The sequence below is a fragment of the Oryza brachyantha genome, chromosome 5 (genome assembly GCF_000231095.2).
Source record: "Oryza brachyantha chromosome 5, ObraRS2, whole genome shotgun sequence".
NCBI lineage: Eukaryota > Viridiplantae > Streptophyta > Magnoliopsida > Poales > Poaceae > Oryza > Oryza brachyantha.
The window spans coordinates 5,193,000-5,212,114 of NC_023167.2; the positions used below are offsets into that span (position 1 = coordinate 5,193,000).

At 38.5% G+C, this 19,115-nt stretch overlaps 2 protein-coding genes across 2 annotated transcripts; both read right to left on the bottom strand.

The window, feature by feature from the left end:
• Positions 1–1,237: 1,237 nt before the first annotated feature.
• Positions 1,238–4,752, bottom strand: LOC102717674 (rhomboid-like protein 11, chloroplastic). Its single transcript, XM_015843457.2, has 7 exons — positions 4,495–4,752; positions 4,254–4,372; positions 3,457–3,542; positions 3,219–3,259; positions 2,973–3,139; positions 2,814–2,876; positions 1,238–1,682 (listed from the first exon to the last, which is right to left on the bottom strand). Exons 1-7 carry the CDS (start codon positions 4,673–4,675, stop codon positions 1,503–1,505), a joined length of 837 nt encoding a protein of 278 aa, XP_015698943.1. The 5' UTR covers positions 4,676–4,752; the 3' UTR covers positions 1,238–1,502.
• Positions 4,753–7,272: 2,520 nt separating this feature from the next.
• Positions 7,273–12,141, bottom strand: LOC102717400 (coiled-coil domain-containing protein 25). The gene is made up of 6 exons (XM_006664847.3): positions 11,802–12,141; positions 10,177–10,304; positions 9,976–10,079; positions 9,061–9,148; positions 8,290–8,351; positions 7,273–7,685 (listed from the first exon to the last, which is right to left on the bottom strand). Exons 1-6 carry the CDS (start codon positions 11,912–11,914, stop codon positions 7,533–7,535), a joined length of 648 nt encoding a protein of 215 aa, XP_006664910.1. The 5' UTR covers positions 11,915–12,141; the 3' UTR covers positions 7,273–7,532.
• Positions 12,142–19,115: the final 6,974 nt, after the last annotated feature.

The following is a 19,115-nucleotide window of genomic DNA, read 5'->3' on the forward strand; positions in this document are numbered from 1 at the left end:
TATTTAGAGTGATATGTCATCTAAAAATTTTGAAACTAGAATAAAACACTCCTCTCTCAATGAATAGTTATATCTATTATTGTTTTCTAGGTTACATGCAAAACATAAATTGTCTAGGTAACAGTGCATACAAAGTTTCATCCCATAAAACTTATTTCATCTCTCTTTTCATTAATACGTTGTCATATCATCAAAAGTGTCTACATAGCACTTTATTTATTACCTATGAAACTCCCAAAGAGTTGAGATTCTTAGAGCATCTCCAACAAGTCATCTAAATTTAATCATTCATATCTTTATTTAGATGATCATCTAAAATAGTTTTATCCTCTATATCTCTTTGTACTACAGCAGATCATCCATATATGACATTCTTCATATTTCTTTGGAGGATGGAGAGAATATCCAAATATAGAGTTTCTCTCTCCAAATATGAATGACATCTAAAAATAGAAGATAAGATGGATATTCTGTTAGAGCTTAATTTTTATTTTCTATTTTTGATTTTTAGGATAGAGAATGAAATAGATGAAGTGTTGGACATGATCTTACGCAGAACTGATCACCTGTTCCCACCTTAATTAGTAGTTGCTGATCCTGTGGGACGCAAGTAATTAAGCAGACATTTATTGAGCACTTATCTCACGGATGATTTCGGTAGAAAATTCTAAATGTCAGGAGGGTGGGAAGCCCTATTTTCTTGCTCAAATTAAGTATAGACCAAACAGCTTATTAATGATAAAAATGATTTATTAATAAAATTTTTATAGAAATGTTCTTAGCGATCTAAAATTAAATGGTAAAAAAATACTAAGAACTATAAAATCGACTTTAAATTTAAGTTTTAAAATTTAAAATATAACTTATAAACATAAATATAAGAGAAAAGAGATGAGTGTAATACGTGGCACCCGCACCATGCTTGTGGAGACTAGACACCACACACAAGAGTGGCTTGTGATGATATGGACTGTAGACTAAAAGCTATTGCCACCACATTTTAATATATAACGTTTTAAGACTAAGCTAATTAATCTATTCATATATAATAAATTAATAATGAGGTGATAGACTGATAGTAATATAGAAAAAGCATTAGTCCATGCAAACGTGAGTGAATCCAAGTGATTCTTCCCTGATAGTACGAGATTCACTCGGAAAACACAATGCCAAATCAAAATGTCCTGCCTGGCATCGGCTGAAAGCATCAGTACATAATTTCTCGATATAAGAAATGCGTAACTCTGTTTTTTTAACAGCAATGTGCTTTTGTGTTCTCAAAAAAAAAACAGCAATGTGCTTTTAATGTCAGTTCCGTATAATGATTCCAAGGTATTAGAAATGTATTTTACATATGAGAGGTATGAGGACTTCTTTCCAAATTGTCAAATCAAAACCAAACTACAACTGAATTTGCACACAAAGAACTATCAAGAAAACTAAAACGTACTGGGTTAATTTTGTTAGGGTCGCAATTATCATATGGACTATGGACAATAAAATTAGCTTCTTTTTTCCTTTCTATCCTTAGAGGATTTTGGACTATCGCCATCGGATGGAAAAGGGATACGATTTATCAAGAACACTAGTGCAGCACCAATCAAAGCACCAGATAGATGGGCAATATTGTTTACTTGCATTGAGTGGCCTGTAACCGCTGTTGCCCGTGCTGCTTCCATAACCTATAAGGTAGGAACGAAACAATGAAGGGTTATTCAAGAATATTCATTTAGTACTTGAAGATCAGTATAAATATAATAAACTGGTAACACAACTAGTGAAGCATTTAATTTACTGCTATAACACTAGTTACATATGGTGTGCTTTAAACGTGTTGCTAGAAGTAGAACATTACCTGTTTTTTCAAGGAGTACTGCCTATCCTAGAACTTAACACCACTTGCAAAAAAATTGGCAGGAACAACTATCGATCATTGCAGTGATCTTGCTCTGAATTATCAAATAAGTGGGGTTTTTACTTTTAGATATTTGTGTATATGATGGATGGTTTGCCCCACTATAGATGGATTAATGTTTACAATGTATCTAATCCCTCCAATTCCAAATGTAGGTCATTTTAGACTCATCAACTCTTTTTCAAATGTAAGACGCTTTATAATTTCTAGGCATATTTTCCTTTTTTTTTCCTGTTTGCCCTTGATGCTACACCTCATAAAAAATGCCTCAAATTTACGAATGTAGTACAAATGAAGGGCAGCAGAGCCACTTAAGTTATTTTATTAATTGTTATGAACAAGTCTAAAACAATTATTATTTGGAATTAGAGTATATGGTTATATGAATTTTTACCAAAACTTTCTAATAGAATCAAGTCATTTACCAAAATGGACCAGCCACCATTGTTTATTTCTGGATTTAGAATCTCATAGTCAAATATTGGATGGACTGGACATCCCACCAGCAGACAGGTGGGCAATTTATCAGCCAGAAAGCAGATTAACTGCAAATTTTGCTGAGTACCTGTCCTTACGAGAAGGGCTGGGTAATGGGTTAAATGATTGGCACAATTTGATTCAAGTTTTGTTTGCAGAACAGATGTATTATCCTTTCTACACATGATACAAATATCAAATGCTGATAACCTCAGCCTTCAAATTTTATTCTTTTCAAAACATGAAAAACCAATTAAGGCCCAGTCGAAATTGGTTAGGGGGGAATATATATTTTAAATTGAAAATGAACCTCCCTGCAGATTTTTATATATTTTGTCTAAGAAAGTATTGATGCATGGTTCTGCATACAAGTCTACAGTTCAATGACTAAGTAAAGAACCAAGAAAATGTCATGATATACCTTGTCAACAACAAATTGACCAAGGATAAGGACCTCAAGAATCTTTCTCCAGTCCCATGACATCTGTTGCAACAAGGGATTTAAGGGTTAAAAGTAATTGAATGATATGATGACTCATTTAGGGAACATATTGAATGTGGCCAAGATTTAAATATTCACCTTCACTAAAACACTAATTGTGAAAAGACCAAAAACAGCACCAGATGCTCCAAGTGACACGGAGGTCGTTGGAAGAAATAACCATGAAATTAGGTTTGATCCGGCACCAGTCAAAATATATGCCATCCACAATGCAAAACTACCCTCTTCCTCCTCAACTAGCTTCCCTGCATTATCAAACATAGTGATCCTTTAACAGAACTATCAGCATCAAGCAGAACATTTGGTTTAGGAAATGATTCTCACCAAAAATGTACACAAAGAAGAGGTTGCTTGAAAGATGATTCCTACAATAGATCATGAACTGAATATAAGTGATCATGAACTCAAAGGAAGGTTAAACAGATCACAGCTTAGAAAATTCAAAGATTTTGCTACCATATTTGTTCCTTTATAGAACAGATTTAATAAATGAGTAAATCTATCTAAATTTACCAACAAGCGAAAAGTGAAGAGTAATATGGAATATTGAGTAAAAACTAACCAGTTTGCATGGCAAAATGTTGATGTCACAAACTGAAACCAAGTAGGGAAAGCATGGTACAAGTACATTGCCTTTATATCTTGAATCTGGAGTGCAAGAAGACAGAAAATGATAAGTAAGGATAATTTCAACAGATGAAGAAGAACAGGTATGTGCCTATGTTGTTTTCGATATAAATCAGCCTTGCAATAGATGTGCCTAACTGCTCGTGCTGTTTTGAATAAAGATAAGTAACAAAAGTTCATGAGATACCTCTTACTAAGTTAGAAATTATGAATTTTTTTTTTTGAAAGACCAGGGACTCTTGCATAGAAACCTCCGAGTCAATCCGAGGGCCTGAATCTGGTTGTGGCTGGTGGAACAGCCTCCCCTACCATTAGGGTGCCTCTTCCAGAAGTTTCGTCACTGTTTGTATCACAGCAATTTGTATCTGAATTCCATGATTCTAAAATCAGAGCATAAATCCTTTGATCTATATAAGTGATATTCTTTTAAAAAATAAATAAATACGCTTGCATTGTCCTTGCATTAATCTTCCACTAAGGATTATTTGCAATGGCAATCCATCATAAAATGCCAAAATGGATTTATAACCTTCTGGTTCAATTAGCACGGTTGAGATATAACAACATAACGGAACAACTCTGAGGCTGCATCTTCCATCCTCACTTGATTTATGCAATATTTCTAGCCTACAGAGCCCAGTCTACAATGCGTCAACGCCTACATTGATTGGTTTATGCAGACTGAAACAACCAACTAATCGATCCTACTTTCGCTTAGCGCTGCAGTGGTACCTGAAACAAGTGATCTGCGACATAGACTCCAACATTGAGCAGCAGGATCCAGAAAATCCCATTGGGACGTCTCCCCTGCCACTGCTTGTCCTTGGCAAGCTCCAGGTCGGGCACCAAGTCTGATCACGAATGCGCACAGGTCAGCCACACGTAATCAAACCAACGAGCCCACTCCCTCGCGGCCTCGCGACAAGAGAAGAGGGGGGAGGGGGGGAGGCCGGAGGAGGAGGAGGCGGGTCACCTGAGCCCGAGCGCCTCATTCCGCAGCGGAGCGAGCGGAGCAGGTCGCGGCGGCCGGCGGCGGCGGTGGCGGCGTAGGCGGAGGAGAGGCGGAAACCTGGGAGGGAGGAGGGAGGGGAAGGGAGCGGCTTCGAGAAGGTTCTGGAAGGCGCCGGGAGGAGGAGGAGCTGCTGCGCCGTCATGGCTTTCCTTCTCTCTCTTGCTTCTTTGGTTTGCTTGCTGGTTGCTGCGAGAGGGAGGGAGAGGCCGGGATTTATGAGGAAAGGTGGGGCCCACTTCCAGAGAGAGGCTTCTGGAACGATGATGTATTTTTGTGCCAGCCGTGCCATGGAGGCAAAGAATTGGGCAGGTGATCCGAGGGCATCAGCAATGTTGCTATCTATTTTGAGAATAAGGGTGGTCAGTAGATATTAGGTCTTTTAATGGATATCTATAAGCTATCTTATATAAGCTATCTTATGTATTATATATTTTTTTAATAGGAGAGAGATAAAAGATATCTCTTAATTAAGAGACAATCTCTTGCACATATTTTATTGTCAAGTGAGAATGACTTGCAGGGTCATTTGTATTATCAGCTACTTGCTAACAGCTAGACTATTTAAGAAGTTGTCTTTTAGAATGCTTAGAGATAGTTTGCTATCTCTATTATTGGAGGTGACCTTAGTTATTATTGTAGCCACAATGTTAAAAGAATAAAAGTGAGTAGCAAGCTAGATCCTACCATCACTAGCTTGAGAGAGAAAGATGAGAGAAATCATTTGTTTATTCCTTATGACATAGTAAGCATATTACCTGGTATTAGCTATTTATTATTTTCACAATGTATACAACCTAGTAGTAGTACTATTTTACTACCTATCTTATGTGCGCACTGTGGATGCCCTGAGGTCGCTCCCTAATTTTGCTTTGAGCAATTGCTATTCATACGATTTCATAGTACGTTTTCATCGTACGATTAACGCATGATGAAACGGTAGCCTCGTCATCCCATTTGAAGCAGCGGCGGTGCGTCTGTCCATCTAGGTAAAAAAAAACATGGCGACGACGGTATGTTTTAAGCAACGACTGAAATCGTACACTGATTGTATGATTTCATCGTACGTATAGCAATTTTCTTTTGTTTTGGAGGACTTTTGGTGTTCCAAAGATAAATGAAAAAAACTTTGCTATTGAGATTTTTTAAGTGAAATTAGTCCGATAACTATTTTTAAGATCCATTTTATCGAACAAAAGGGGTGAGAGGGTGATGAGGATGGTGTGGATTTACCAAAAAGATTGTTTCTTTGGTAAGTCCTTAGCATTGATAACACCTAGATTTTAGTAGATTTTTTTCTTGGCAAGTCCATGTATCATACTTTATGGTTGTAGTCATGGAGGGAATAGGGCGGAGGGCTCGGATTAAGGATGAAGGTTAGTTAACGGAAGACTATAGCGGATGAGGGAGCCAAGTGAGTATCCAGATAAAGGTAGCGGTCAAGTCCATTGTGCGTAAGAAAACTATATAATTACTTCCTCCATTTCAAAATATAAGCCACGACTATCACTTACATTAAAATTAAGAAAGAATTATAATCGTCTCGTTTAGAATATCATGGCTTATGTATGCATGTATATAATATGATTGGGTATTTCGATGATGAATAATGTAAAATAAATCAAATATAGAGGAAATAGATATGCTAGTTAATGTATGCTTGCATCACGCCTTATACCACGAGACATGAAAAGAATAGTTATATGTTATATTTAGAACGAACGGATTACATTGATACCATAGGAAAAATAAGTTAGACTAGAAAAAATATATTTGGAGTTTCTAAAGCGAAGAGATCGCGACAATTTTAATTAGCATAAGAAGATGGCTCTAAAGCATATGAAAGAACTTCGTGGGTTAGGGTGAGGGACAGTGGTGAGATTGGGTTGGGAGGGTCATACGGAGATAGTGTTAATTATAGTGTCAATAAATCTTGATACAATATAAGGCATGCAAAAAAACATGACCTATAAATTAAAAGAAATTAGTCAACACAGAAAAAACTTTGAGCACAAAAGTACTTCGTATTCCAGGTCTCTAATAAAAACAATATTTGACAAACTAGGAGGACTAAACTAACGTGAAGTGAAATAAATTTGAGCAGAGGGAATTTGTATTATGATGTTTATGTTTCAAAATAGATACCAAAGCAATGTCCTAAAGCGTTTCTTTCCTTTCTCTACCTTTGAGGCCTCTTCTAAAATGCAAAGAATTTTATACATGAATAAACAGTTCAATTCCATAAAATTCATTTAAACTTCATTCAGAGAAGACAATAACAGCGTTAAACTTCAAATGAAAACGTGAACAAATAGTTCAATTAGATAAAATTCATTCCCAGAAGATAGTAACAGCATTAAACTTTAAGTGAAAGTATTAAGTAGTTCAGTTATATAAAATTCATTTAAATTTCATTCCGAGAAGATGGTAACAGTTTTAAACTAGCAAGTGAAAAAGCAACACGTGAACACAGATAGTATCAGAATTAAAAAAAAAAACGAATGGACAAAAATTAGCATCTAGGATACAATGAAAATTGTAACCAATTGTTTATTTCTAGTCACAACTACAATACAATTAAAGGTCCCAAAGAAATCACACAAGCAATTGCAATAAACTGCAAAGGAAGACTGGAATACCCAAAATTTCACATGGGAGAGTACTGTATTCCAAAAGTGTGCTCCAGGGAAAGAATGGGATATTTAAGGTGAAAGTCTTACGCCTCATCATTGTAAAAAAGAATCAAGGAAAGCGAGTTTTATTATCTTGCCAGGTTGATGATTAACTAATCAAATACATCAACCACAGTTATACCACACAATGATTTGTTTCACAACATCAAACAGGTCAACGCAAGGCCATTAGAGTATGAAGCATAACAGATCAAGGCAGCCCTGCCCAGAATAATCTCGTCAAATCTTGCAAAACTAGAGATGCCTGTCCTGTCTTTGACAGAAACAGTTTAGAGAGCTCTGGCAGTATGAATTTGTTGTTTCATCTTATCACATGAAGTCATCTTCTAGTTCCTCCAAGGACTTGCTACCAGATGCAACTTGCTTGTTGGAAGTCATCTTTTCTTGGACCATCAGGTTCTTGTAGCTCCTGATTTCAGCTTGCTTCTCCTTCTCAAGCCTCTCCATCTCTTCCCTACGTTTCTGCGATAAAATAAAGGCATTTCGTGACTGCAATGTCATTCAATCAATATTCATCCTGGCCACTAGGGCTCAGCAAAATAAACGAAAAACAACATATTTTTACACGTTGATAATTACCTCTTTTGTGAAACCATCTAGTAATTTTATGAAGGAACATCTACCTAATCTCCTGAAATATCGTGGTTGGTCTACTTATCCCCATCCGAAGTATGAAACCATGTATGACAAATCCATGGCTTTTATTTCCTGACATTATTTTGCATGTAGGCAATAACGTGGCATAACCAGTCTTGTTTTCTCTCTGACAGGCTTGGCTAGAGGACCACTAGTCAGCACTAGCATATTGGTTCCGACTAGTGAAAAAACATTTAATCAAAATCTATGGCCATGTCATCATCCTTGTCATGGTACACATTCGCAGAAGTTCTTAAACACCACCTCAAGGGTAAATTATATTGGTTTTCATACAAGGGGTGGACTGCCTGGTTTCACATTTCAGTGGATTAATTAACCTATTTCATTAATAGAAAGGCATATAGCTGATAATAACCTGATACTCAACAACAAATCGGGATTTAAGATGAGAATATGAAATATAACTTACTTTATCTCTAAGCTGCACCTTTCTCTCTGCCTTTTCTGCTGCGCTCACAGCTTCTCTTTCAGCTGTAGCAAAAGATTTAAGCTGTAAAAACAAATTGCAATCACAAGTAACAGAGAGACAGAGAATGGAATGACATGACAAAACTCAAGTATGTGTGGTCATCAAATTGTTCATATCTAGGCACAATCATCCATTTCACACGTTTACACTCAGAGACAATAGCACTTCTTAGTTCAAAGTTCCAGCTGATACCAACAAAATTGAGCGCTATCTATATACTACCTTAAATGTCTCTAGTGGTGGTGGCAGTAAATCTGCCACCCTATTGTTTTCTACAGTTTTTTTACAAATTGGCCCCTGGTATTTCCTAATATTATGGAATAGTCCATATTTGATTCAAACAAGTGATGCTAGCATAGTTGATAAACAAATTCTATGGTATTTTGTAATATGTTTCCATTGAAAAGCACAGGTATTTTGCTAGTTTCCATAGTTTTAATAACAGCATTTCCTATTTTTTTGAACATACCTAGTTACAATCTTTAGAAACCAGCATCAGATAATTGTCTACCATGAAGTTAGACAAAATAGTTTTAAACCACCAGACCAGCACTTCATCAGTACCTTGCTTCCTCGAAAACTATAAAGTTAAGAAAACTAATGTCTTTAAGTCAAAAAGAAAAGCTGTTCAGCAAAAATTTTATTTCTGCTTATAGAAACGTGTTTACAACTATGAGCAGAACAAAAAATCTTATTGAGGCTAAGTGTTACCCTTCAAGTCAGGCTTGCGCTCCACCTTTGTCTTATTCAGCCGGTTCACAATCTCATTAATCCGCTTTTCTACTTTAATAGTCCGAACCTGGAAGCATACTCATCGATTAGGGACTCAGAGCAATCAGCCCACGGTTAAAAATGGAACAAATGATGAAGAATACATTAAATAACTGGAAATATAGTTCAATAGGAGATAATCTAAGACCTAAGATATTGAGTAGTATCAAATAACTTGGTTAGCAATCACAACAATAAACCCTTCCAATATATAAATTTTATGCAAGCTGAAACAAGAAATGCCTATGGAATAAATCAAGTATTTTTCAAAGTTAAATGGTGTTTAAAGAAGGATAAAACCACCGTATTATAAAATTGTTTACATGTTAGGATATAGAAATAACTCAAAATAATAAAAATATAGGGTATTGAAGTTATTCCACAAAGACATTACAGAAAACAATTGTTGCACAGTCAATAAAGACAAACAGACAATTCTGAAAAGCATAAATATGAAAGGAGGACAAAGTAAGCTTCCCTAAATTGAACTTATGTAGTGACTATAAACCATTTCTATCACAAAAAAAATGAAAACTAGATATGATCATATGACTAATCGTTACTTCTATATTTTGCCTATAAGTATTTTTTTTGAAAGGTGAAGCGTGTTTCCACAGATCATCAGACACACAGAATTTGCGGAAGTCACTTTTCAGTAGAAGAGGAGTCTGGAATAACTTCCCAGATATCATAACACTAGCCAAACTTTGTATGCCACAACATTAAGCTATAACTGTATAAGCATTCCAATAAGTATTAAGGCATATACAAATTAAGGTATATACAAATTACACATGCCTAGATTTCTGAATAAAACAGTGAACACAGGAAGAAAGAGAAATAGTAGCTTCTCACCAATTTAGAGTTGTGAAAACCCACTTGACCCACATCCATGGATGGAGTCTTCTTTAGATTGTACCATGGTGTATAAACCACATCAATGTTATTGGCCTTATTACCTGTAAAATTAACAAAAAACCGTTACATGTGGCTGACCAAGAACCCAACTAGGAAAAGCAAAACAAAAGGTTTGACTCAGATGTTATCTTTCACAACCTTGAATGGAATTAGCTTTCACAAGCTGGGCACAATCTTCAAGCACACCTTCACTTATGTCATCCATCGTCTGACCCTTATTTAATCTCAAATATACATGTGCAGAGGACATCTTATCTACATGGAACCTGTGTCAAAGAAAAATAGTTTTCAGCCACAAAGCATGATAGGATGACTCTTTGTTACTTCAACAACTTTGTAGGAAGGTTGAATGAGCAAATCACATGTAAAAATCTAAAATAGATATAGCATTATAAATCAATTTTGCAAGTACAGAAGACGAACTCAGAAATGACAAAAAAGAATGCATGTACATGAACTAAATGTGATAGATCAACACGTACCTATGTTTAGCAAGGGAAATTTAGGTGCCTGAACAAACAATACATGTAATCAATCAACTAACAAGTACTAGCTCCATTCCAAAATATAGCTACCTTTAGAATAGTGCTAAGTCAAACATTTTATATTTTAACTATTAATTAAAAAATTAAAAAGATTGATAACATAAAAGTGACATTACTATATTTATGACTAAACAGACTATCATAATATACAATTCTTTTTTATTTATAAGTATCATATTTTTGTAAATATTATTGGTAAAAGTAGCAACTTAAAGACTGTGCCCAGACCTAAAGGTAATATTTTGGGACAGAGAGAGTACTAGGTTTGCATACTTCAATGTTAGAATAAATCATACAGTAAAGATTCATAATTTATACTACCAAACTTGACCATAGAGGGAAGGGTTGTACCACCCAAATCCTGCCAGTTAAGCTGCAAAGTGCAAAATTAAACTATTTCTGCATCATTTCATAATCACTATGGTAAATTCATTGCAGCTGAATCCAGGAAAACAGCTACATCTATTCATGGACCAGTGGCTCATAAGTCCACCAAACTAAAACAATGTTGGAGATATTCTTCCACCCAAAACAGAACAAAATGCAAGCAGGAGAACGTATTGAGATTTTCATTATCCAGGTGGAAGCTAGCAAGCAACTATAGCTTACATTTAAATGCTGTTCAAAACTTAAAAAGACAACACTATGCGAAAGTTTAAAAAAACCTGGAAATATTGTTCCCAAAGAAGTGCACATCACATAATTGCACTAGCTAAGCATTTCTTTTACAGGACGAACAGAGTACGTTCACTGCGATTAATATATCACTTACACATGCAAATACGAAAATCATAACGATGGACACAGACCAATAGGTGAGAAGAATTCTTCAGTATGAATGTATGATATCACACGCAAATCTTTAACAACCCATGACAAGAACTAGCAAAAATTTCTGGCAGGAATCAAATATGTTTCCTCTAAAAATAGTAAAATTCACCAGTCAAACACTATCACTACATCTGTAGCTATATACTAATTCCTAAACCAAGACAACACTGAAACAGATATACAAGTCTGCACTCCTAAATAAACTGACATAGTTTAAGACTACGGATCGGATTAATTCTTTTTCCAGCTGCAATTCGTACACATGCGACTCATCCATCCATCAATCCTCTACATCCCGGACGAATTTCATCTACAAGTCAAGCAATCAAAGCTGGCAGTACAAAAGAGACAAAGGCGGGGGGGGGGGGGGGGTGGCGTGGAGATTACCAGATGTCCTCCGGGAAGCCGTACTTGATGAGGTCCTCGTTCTCGAACTTGTCGAGGCCCATGAAGATGGTGTAGTCGCCGGCCTCGGGGCGCACCTTGAAGTAGAACACCATCCTGCAGCCGCTCGCCGCCCGCCCGCCCGAAGAGATCGAGTTGGGCACGTGATTGCCCGGCTCCGGCGGCGGGGGATTGAGCCCGGCGCGACAACGAGGCGAAGGGTTTGGGGGCGCCCCGGTGAGAGGAGTCGAGGGGGAGATTTCTAGGGTTCCGCCTCTCTTCCCTGCGCGTGGAAACGAAGCAGAGTTGGCATTTCCATTTTTTTTTTCTTGTTCTTTTGACTTGCCGTGTTGGGAACTGGGAAGAATTTTTTTTGATAAATAATATTCTTTTTATGAAAAATCGTAAAATTGAAGTCCATTCGCGGGAAATCGCTAAACTAATGGCCAGTCGAACACCGGTAGAACTATAGGGGACTAATTGAACGGCCGAAGAGCGACAATCTACGTGTCGAACGAAGGAAGTTGGACAAGCATTCTTGTCGTTGTACCGAAGATCAACACGGCAGTAGAATTATGTAATCCATTTTGCTGTGTGAAAAGTATTGATAAGAATGCATGTCTCAGAAGGCCCTGTCGACCTCTACAGGTCCCTTCCTAATTTTTTTGTTTGTATATTTATTCTTACTTTTTAGTAATATATAAAATATTATTCTAGTATGTCACACCCGGAGTTTAATTTTAAGCCTAATTCATAAAAAGAAATTCCTAAATAATAATTAGCTTAATTAACTCAGGAAAAATCTCCCTAAAGAAATTAATTTAATTAAATCGAGGTTCGCAAATTAATTAACTCGATTTAAACTCAAATTGAAGAATATAAAATTTTGCCCAAATATTAATTTAAAATTCGGTAAAAGTGGGGCCCTTACTTTTTTTTCCCTCTTTTTTCCCTTCCTTCTCAAATTGGGCCGAAGTCTAATTTTCCTCCTCTTTCTCTTTTTCTTCCTTTCTTTTCCTTACCGTCCCTTCTTTCCTCCCGAGCCGGCCCAGCCGACCAGCCCATCTCCTCCGCCGCCGCTCGGCCCAGCGCCCCCTCTCCCACGCGCGCGCCCTCCTCCCTCCGCCTGGGCCGCCGCTCGGCCCAACTCCGCCCCCTCTCCCACGCGAAGTCTGCCGCCACCTCCCTCCTTCCTCACGCCACTAACAGGCGGGGCCCGCTTGTCAGCAACCGCACCCCCGCCACACCGGCTGCGCTCGAGTCCGCCTCCGTCCCGAGTCACCACGCCGCCGCGTCGTGGCCGAACCTGCCGCCGCCTTTTCCGCGCCATGGCCGATATGGTCTCTAACCACCGCCTCCACCCTAGCCGGCGCTCCTCCCCCCCATAAAATCCCCGCCGCCTCGCGCAGCCGCTCATCTTTTTCCCCTCCACCACCGAGCCGCCGCACCCCGTCATCTCGCCGCCGACGTGCGATCTCGCCCTCTGCCGCCCGTCATCGCCGTCCAGTCGCGTCGTCGTCTCCGCCTCGACGTCGCCAACCCTCCGCCGGCCTTCACCGCCGCCGGTGGGCACCCTAGCGCCCTTCGCCGCCGCGTCCGTCCCCTTCGCCGCCGCATCCGATTCTGCCGTCAGACGCCGTTCGTCGCCAACCCTCCGCCACTTTCACCTCCGCCGGTGAGCGACCCCACTCCCATCTCCCTCCTCGTCCTTCCCCTTCGGTCGCCGTCGCCGGCCCGTGCGCCGCCGATCACCACCGCCGCACTGGTCAGGCGCCGTCTCCACCGCCACGCGGTCGTCGCACCGTTGCCGCCGGCGTTCTCGCCGCCCCCTCGCCCCCTTCGCCGTTAGGGCCTCGTGCGCCGCCGGTCGCCGCGTTCGTCCCCGCCGGCCGTGCGCCGCCACTGTCACCACCCGCCGGTCGGCGCCATCGGCCGAGCATCCCCCTCCCACTCCCCTGCTCTCTCTCTCTGACCGACAGGCCCCACCTGTCGGCCTCCTGCCCCTCTTCCCCTCTCTCTGTCCCGCAGGCCCCACGGGTCGTACCAGCCGCACCCCTCTCCCTTTCCTCTCATCGACAGGTGGACCCCACCAGTCGACGCCGCCCTCCTCTCTCCTCCCTGACGTCAGCACCCCACTTAATTGTGCAATAATTGATTTAGGACTTTTCTGTTTAGCTAAAAAACTCAGAAAACTTCTAAATTTCATAACTAATTCATCTAGTCTCCGTTTTAGTCCATTCAAATTTTATTAAATTCATAAATTGTCAAGAATCCATTAAAAATACTTTCTTTTATTGTTTCAGTAGAGTTTGTGCCTATTTTATTTATTTTTGTGCTTTGTCGCTTAGATTCGGACCCCGCCGAAGAGCCGGTTTATTTCGAGATCGTCGCCGAAGTTCCCTAGGGGTCAGAGCAATGCAAGTGGCACTCATCTTTGATCATATTGAACCTATTATTGCAAATTTCTCGCTTTATTTATTCAAATATGCACTATTTTAATTCAAGTATTTACAATATTTATTTTTCGGGTAATCCTTATTATTATGCCGTTCTTTATCCAGCTTTATCCATGCTAGACCAGGGGTAACTTGATTAGTGTTAGGCCTAGGTTAATACTTAGTCGTGCTTAGATCAAGTAGCTCATGGGATCACTTGTTAATCATGATTAGCTCTGAATAGCTGTAATAATGATTCATTACCTGGTTAAAATATTGCTAATGGTGGGCTGTGGGTGCATGGTTTTGAGAGTCGCACCCATGGCAAGTAAGGACTGGTTCGCAGGAAACCCTAAAAGTTATTTCCGTGCTAACCACAAGCCAGAATGGGTAACGGTGGGATTTGGAGTGTAATTGTGAACTATTCGACGTACCCAGGCAAGGGTGAGCGTGATGGAGTATGGATGGGAGTCGTGGTGTAATGATGGCTTATGCTGCTTCCGGATTCACCTAGACACAAGAGGGGGCTGCCCGACTTGGTTTAAAGAAGGGGGCGAAACCTAAAGTGTGGTGCGATTGAATAGGAAGGGTTATGCGACGGGTCATATCATAGTTCCCTTTCCGGTATGCCATGGTGGTATGTCGGTGCACGTTCAAGTGTAGTGGGACTATGTCTTGTGGGTACAGTAGTACACTTCTGATCAGAGTAAATCTATTCAATAGCCACGTCCACAGTTAAGGGCGAGCTCCCGGCTTCACTGTGATTAGTTGAACCTTTAATGACTTGGGTAAACTGGCTTTTACTTGAGACTACTACAACGTGGTGTAACGTTGAGTAGTGGTTGCGCCTGTCGCAACGTGGTGTAACGTTGGACAGTGTTGTGGTATTTTACAACTGTTTTTTTACTTATTCTTGTATTTATTGAACTACCTTTCTTCAATTTAATCTCTGTTATTTATTTGAATGCTGCTTTATTGCAACTAAACCTAACCTGTCCTTGATAATCCTTATGCATCATTTATTACCCTCTTTTCCGTGCTGCTTGTTGAGTACGGTGGTTTGTACTCAGCCTTGCCTAATTTCCCCCTTCAGAGTTAGAAGTTGTTTCCGATGGAGGTGACTCTCAAGAGTGAGCTGGTCTGCCATCGAAGCTTTGCCTGCGGATTGGAGTTGTATCCGCTGGAGCTAGTCTACCTATCTTTCCGCTGCATTTTCATTAGAATAAGTGTTATTTTCAGTTGTTTCTAAGAACGATGGTTATGTAATCAACATTGTCTATTTGTGTACCCTGGCTGGTCCTAGACAGAGATTTTAATACACAATTAAGTTCAGAAATTCGTGTGAGAAATTTTTGGGCGTGACATAGTATTTATTTATTTGTTTGTATATTTGTATTAATCATATTTTTAATATATTAATGTAAATATGTAGTATTGTTTATTTGTTGCATATTTTAATAATATGTAAAATATTATTGTAGTATTAATTATTTGTTGGTACAGTTGAATATTTGTAAAATATTATTGAGGATATTTAATTGTGTTTATTTAAATATTTACAAATTTAATTTTGTGTTTCAAAAATGCACAAAACTAGCCTCCTCCCGCCCTCCTTGGGGCGGAATGATGACGTGGAAAACGGCGCTGCGGTAGGCGAAGTGGTCCACAAACGAGGAAGGGAAGCTGCGGGTGGTCGAATATTATTCTTTTTATGAATAAATATACAGTTTTGCAATTTTAATAATATTTATCCAAAATAGCATAATATTCGTCCACCCGCAGCTTCCCTTCCTCGTTTGTGGACCACTTCGCCTACTGCAGCGCCATCTGCCACGTCACCATTCCGCCCTCTGGAGGGCTGGAGGAGGCTAGTTTTGTGAAATTTTAAAATACAAAATTAAATTTGTAAATAATTAAATAAATACAATTAAATATCTTCAATAATATTTTATAAATATTCAACTATACCAACAAATAATTAATACTACAATAATATTTTACATATTATTAAAATATGCAATAAATAAATAATACTACAGATCTACATTAATATTTTACAAATATGAATATTACAAATATACAAACAAGTAAATAAATACTACAATAATATTTTACATATTACTAAAAAGCAAGAATAAATACACAAACAAAAAAAATTGGGAGGGACCTGTAGAGTTCGACGGGGCCTTTTGAGACATGCATGCTTATCGATGCTTGTCACAAAGGAAAATGGATTACGCTGCCATGTCGATCTTGGGTACGAGGACGAATGAAGGACGTTTGACAGGTACCGTCGATAGCTTGTCGCTCTTTGGATGTTGGATTAGTCCCTTGTCATTCTACCGGTGTTCGACTGACCACTAGTTTGGCGATTTTCCACAGATAGACTCTAATTTTATGATTTTCCATAAAAAGAATAATATTTATCCAAAAAATTCAACTTGGGATATTCGTCTCTTCTCCGTTGATTTCCACCTCTCCGTATAAGTTTTTGTTTAAAGTTGTTCATCTTTAAATGATTGTTTGTCTTATTCAAAAATTATAAGAAGATATACAAAATTATAAGTTATTTTTAAATTATTTTTAAATTTCTTTAATAATAAATTAAATTACAACGAAATAGTTAATAATTATAAGTTTTTTAATAATACCAATGGTCAGTGTAAATCTAGAAGTTAACGGTGTCAAATAAAAGACCGAAGGGACAGTGTGTTGTTCACAGCCCATGTGGTAAGGTCCATCTATGTGTATCTGTATTGGGCTTTATTAGTTTGATGATTTAGAAAAAAATCTAAGAATTAACAAATGTCTAAGTCTAAGAAATATCGTTGACAAACGTTTAAGTCTAACAAATATCATTGACGAGTATGATTTCTAGAAATATCATTGTACAAACGACTTTATCTAAGAAATATCATCATTGTTAGGGTTCCGTCTATCTATGTCGTTAAATACATTGTTCATAGTATAGCACTTAACCGAGAAATGCTAACGGAACCCTCACGATAATGAAATTTTTTAGACAAATTCGTTTGTACAATGACATTTTGTATAAATCGCATTTATCGATGACACTTCTTGAAATTAAGTGTTTGTCAATGATATTTGTTGGATTTTCTCTTTGGAAAAACCATGAAACCCATCATTCTTCCATAGTTCCATGCCACACTTGTCGTGGCGGTGGCCACATTACGCCTCCTCCTCCAATGACGACGACGATGGGGCCTCGCGCAGTCACTGGGGAGTGAGGACACACCACCAAAGCAGCAACCCACCACAGAAGTCCACAACCATGTGAGTTTTTTTCCTTTTAGTTGTTTTCTTACAGATATTGTGTTGATACTATGAAAATTTGCTCGGGCATTGCAACTGACAAAAATGAAAAACAATCGGCAATAGGTATTTAAGATTTTGCAAGTTGAATGAACTGTTTAGATTTTGTATGAATTTATGAAATTTTAACTGCATTGAACCATATAAACTCATTCAAACTTTATAGTTCTTGAGCTTCGAGCTCATAATTGTTTGAGTTCCGGCTAATGGTTTTAACCAATCAACTAAAACATGACATCGTAGACCTAGAGGAGGGTACCTGGTTTTGCTACTGGCACCGATGGTAGTTAATGAGTGGTTCGCAGGAAATCCTTATGAGATTTTTCTTATCTACTGGGGTAATCATGAATAGGAGTGAAAGAGTTGGGTTGGCATGAAAAAGATTTAATCGGCTTTTGGATCTACCGTGACGCAAGGAAGTAGCTTGTTGACAATGGGGTAGCCTGTGTGTGGGGTGGAACCTCGTGTGGTGTGGATGGTTATGCGAGTGGTCATGTCATAATCTCTTATCGGGATGCTGTGGTGGCACGCTGGCTTATTGGAACATGTGTTGGGGTTGTCTTATGAATAAAGTTGTGTGCCTCCGGTTTGAGTGAAACTATTTTATCCATGCCCATAATTATGGGCAATCAATTGAGCATCACCATGATTAGTTCCACCTTTTATCAATTAAACCTAATGTAATAACCTGGCTAGCATAAACAGGTGAAGCTAGTATTGCGTAGTGTAGCATAGTACTAGTGGTAAGTTGGACCTTGTTCAATGTGGTGTAACATTGATCCGTGATTGTAACAATGCTAAATGTCTTGATTCCTTTTAGCACGTCTCGATTTAACCGGGATTGGATAAAAAAAAACTTTTGTTGAATCATTTGCTTTAGATTGGACACTATTATGCACTTCAGAACCATGATACCTTGTCTTATTGGTGTGTTTGGTACATGCTTGTGTGCTTAATTGTTTCTCTCATAATTCTTCATCATTTTACACCCTTCGGTAGATTAAGATGCTATTAAAGATGTCACTTCCCGCACTTGTGTAGTTCTCAGTACCTCTCAAGACACTTTGACCATTCATACAAGCCACTCTTACTTATTGACATAAGTAGACACTTTGCTCTAATATTCTCCCTATAAAGAACACAACACTTGGGATTTTTTGAGATCCCAAAACTTGTAGAACACAAAAAATGTGCCCACTGATATGTGTTCACACTATAGCTTACAACAAGGGTAGATCACACTATCCAAAGTGTTTCCATTGACCAAACAATCAACTTCAAATTTTCTCTCCCATTTTCCCTTGGGGCGAATGATATATGCTGTGAATCACAACCATCAAGTATTTTCCCAATGCCATGATTTCTTGTGTGTTCAATCTCTTTCTTCACCATTGCAAAAAATGATAGATGTATTTCTCAAATTCATCACAAAAAGGTTCAGTAAATGGGACTGAATGAATGCAACACAATCTAATTTTACCTCCAATAATTGGAGATTTGATAGGCACAATTCATAGTGCTCAAACATTCTCTACAATGCCATTTGACT